Source organism: Vitis vinifera, chromosome 19 (assembly GCF_030704535.1).
Source record: "Vitis vinifera cultivar Pinot Noir 40024 chromosome 19, ASM3070453v1".
NCBI classification, from domain to species: Eukaryota; Viridiplantae; Streptophyta; class Magnoliopsida; order Vitales; family Vitaceae; genus Vitis; species Vitis vinifera.
In genome coordinates this window covers 21359807-21363083 of record NC_081823.1, presented here as the reverse complement: position 1 = coordinate 21363083, position 3277 = coordinate 21359807, and the positions used below count along the sequence as shown (strand labels likewise).

The following is a 3277-nucleotide window of genomic DNA, read 5'->3' as shown; positions in this document are numbered from 1 at the left end:
CCGGACTACGGTCTATTTGAGCTAAACAAATCATCTAAATAGAACTGTAGCATAGTCGGCACTTGCCACTAATGAAATTCCACCCCTTATTAAATGTGACTTGGTGCCTAATCTCTCTAGCCCCGTAGCCCGGTCCATAATTTAATTTAATATTTTTTTTAAATTGAGCTAATTATGACCATTAAATAGATAGGTGAAAGGCATTATTGATGAATAATTCTACATAATCTAACATTTTTTTATTTATTATTAAAATCATTAAATTCAGAAATCATAAATGAAACGCAGTGGAGAAGCGACAATGTAGGCCAAATGTTTACCACGTGGCAGACACAAACTCTCTTCAGTTCAACGTGGGCCCCATCACATGCCTTCCCTCCATCCTCTTTCTTACCCGATGTAGAATTTTCACTTCTTCATTTATGGTTTTTTTAATCAATATTTCTTTATATTTCCAATGAAGCAAGGCAGAAGTCGGCTACAATTTGGCGTGTCCGGCGGCTCCGCTGACTTTCGGTCCAAGATTTTTTTTTTTTCTTCTGCTATGTTCTCTTAATTTCATAACTAACAAATAATTGTTTCTCTTGCTTTCTATTCTGTCATGGATCCAAATATCAAATTAGGCTTATAAAATTTCTTTTATTCTTATTCTTTTTGTTTATATCAATGTTTTGAAAATCAGATGGAATCAACAAATTCCGATTCAATACCACCTCCTTTTCATCCTTTTATTCAATTATCGATCAAATTAATGAATCATAAACAAAAAAAACTTTTTTTATTTAATATTTGATCCAATTATAAAAACATTGGTTTAAATTACTTTTTATGTTAATATTATATTTTTTTCTCATATATTCACTTTATTTCTTGAATATTTTCATTAAAAAAAAATTCAATTACTAATTATTATATTTTTTTGATATAGCATTAATTAAATTTTAAATAATTTATTTCACTTCAAAATTAAATTTGGGTAGGTAAGAAGATAATAAAATATTTGAATTATTTGTGATAGAATTAAATTGATAGTAGTGGAAGTAGCTGGTTTAGACTCCCAAGACAAACGCGGTTCCTAGTAAATATCTAAGTTATTTTATAATTAAAAATAAAAAGTAATTTAGGTCAACCTAACGCTCTTATTACGCCCTCTGCGAACATTATGTGCTGGAGTCTTACCTTTGAGTCAACTTAGACACATCTTTATTAAAAAAACATTTGTTTTGAGCCCACTTTCCATTATCTTTCCTTTATAACAACTCATCTGTGTTTCCACCGATCACACCATTTTTCGTAGCGATGGATGAAGAAACCTTTTTTCCATCTGATACTGATATTGATTTCAGCTTCACCTCCACCACCTCCTCCGTCACCACAGCCACCGACCGCACCTTTGCATCCTCCAGCGCTCGCACCAGCCTCGCCCGCTCCAGTCTCACTCTCAGCTTCAACGAGTCACGCCTCTCCACCTCAACTGCCGGAGCCACCGCTGCGGCCAACCTCCACCATCGTCCTCACCGCAAATCTGACCCGCATTGGTCGGCAATCAACGCCGCCACTACGTTGTCGTCAGATGGAGCACTTCACCTTCGCCACCTCAAGCTCCTCCGCCACCTAGGCACCGGCAACCTCGGCCGTGTCTTCCTCTGTCGCCTCCGAGACTGCGACGCTGCCAACTTCGCCCTCAAGGTAGTGGATAGAGATGCTCTAACGAACAAGAAGCTCTCTCACGTGCAAATGGAGGCCGACATCCTCTCAGCGCTCGACCACCCTTTTCTGCCTACGCTCTATGCCCACCTCGAAGTCTCCCACTACACTTGCCTCCTCATCGATTACTGCCCCGGTGGCGACCTCCACTCCCTCCTTCGCAAGCAGCCCGGAAACCGGCTACCGGTCGACGCGGTCAGGTTCTACGCGGCCGAGGTGCTGGTAGCCCTTGAGTACCTTCACGCCACTGGCGTCGTTTACCGGGATCTGAAGCCGGAAAACGTTTTACTCCGTGAGGATGGCCACATCATGTTGTCAGACTTCGACTTGTGCTTCAAGGCCGATGTGGTGCCTATACTGGAGAGCCGAGCTCGGACGAGACCGGTTCATGGATGTTTCGGATCGCGGGAGGCGGCAGAAGAGGTGGTGGCGGAGTTCGTGGCCGAGCCGACGGACGCGTTTTCCAGGTCCTGCGTCGGAACCCACGAATACCTGGCGCCGGAGTTGGTCGCTGGCACCGGCCATGGCAACGGCGTTGACTGGTGGGCGTTTGGGGTGTTTATATTTGAGATGTTGCATGGAACGACTCCTTTTAAAGGAGGGAGCAAAGAAGCCACCTTGCGCAATATAGCATCGACCCGGCAAGTTAAGTTCCAAGCCAGAGATGAAGAAGAAAAGGGGGTCGGAATTACAGAAGCAAGAGACTTGATTGAAAGACTATTAGTCAAGGACCCAAGGAAGCGTCTAGGGTTCTCCAGGGGTGCGACGGATATTAAACGGCACCCTTTCTTTAACGGGATAAAATGGCCTCTGATTCGGACGTACACCCCGCCGGAGGTACGAGGAGTTGCGAGGAAGACCAAGGCACACGTGAGTCACGTGACGGGGGTTCCCAGTGAAAGAGGGCATTGGTGGTGGAATTCTAAGAAAAATAAGGGGTCAAAGCACAATTTCACTTTTAATAATAACAACTATTACTCTTATATTAATTATAAAAAGGTTAAGAAATGTGCTTAGTCGGATATTACTCTTTTTGTTGGGCTCTTGTTTTTCTTTTGTATTTTTTTTTAAAATGTAAAGGAGAAAGGAAGAGTGGGATATATTAGCAATTTTGTTGAAGTAGTGGGTCATTTTTTAGGTTTTTTTCCTTTTTATTGTAAATAAAAAAAATGAAAATAATGCAATGGGATAACAAATTTTGTATGTAGAGTGTTTGTTTAACCAATTTCAGATAAAATTTTATATTTATTTAAAATAAATAAAAAAATAAAATATTAATTATGTAAAATAAAAATTAAATGGTATTGAAATAATATTATTGGTGAGTTGAATTTTGCATGGTGGATAGTTGATGTCACTAGAAGATAACATTAGTGGAGGTGTTTAGGGCTGAAATTTAAAGAAAAAACTAGAGCTCGAATGTTTGAAAAAGATGCATGAGTGTGGGGCATCACTCATTTATGGTGTGCACACCCCACTCAACCAGGCAAACAGTTGTTAGTTGAATGGTCTTAAAAATTTATGGGCACATACAAATATTCATTTTTTTTTCTTGTTCAATCAATCAATC

General features: G+C 40.4%; 1 protein-coding gene across 1 annotated transcript; it reads left to right on the top strand.

Annotated features, from left to right (window-relative positions):
• The first annotated feature begins 1265 nt into the window (after positions 1 to 1265).
• Positions 1266 to 2914, top strand: LOC100257743 (serine/threonine-protein kinase WAG1). Its single transcript, XM_002263305.4, has one exon. The coding sequence runs from the start codon at positions 1300 to 1302 to the stop codon at positions 2722 to 2724; it is 1425 nt and encodes a 474-aa protein (XP_002263341.1). The 5' UTR covers positions 1266 to 1299; the 3' UTR covers positions 2725 to 2914.
• The last annotated feature ends 363 nt before the right edge of the window (positions 2915 to 3277 follow it).

Coding starts and splice junctions, on each gene's coding strand:
- LOC100257743 (XM_002263305.4), top strand. CDS start 1,300: ATGGATGAAGAAACCTTTTTTCCATCTGATACTGATATTGATTTCAGC.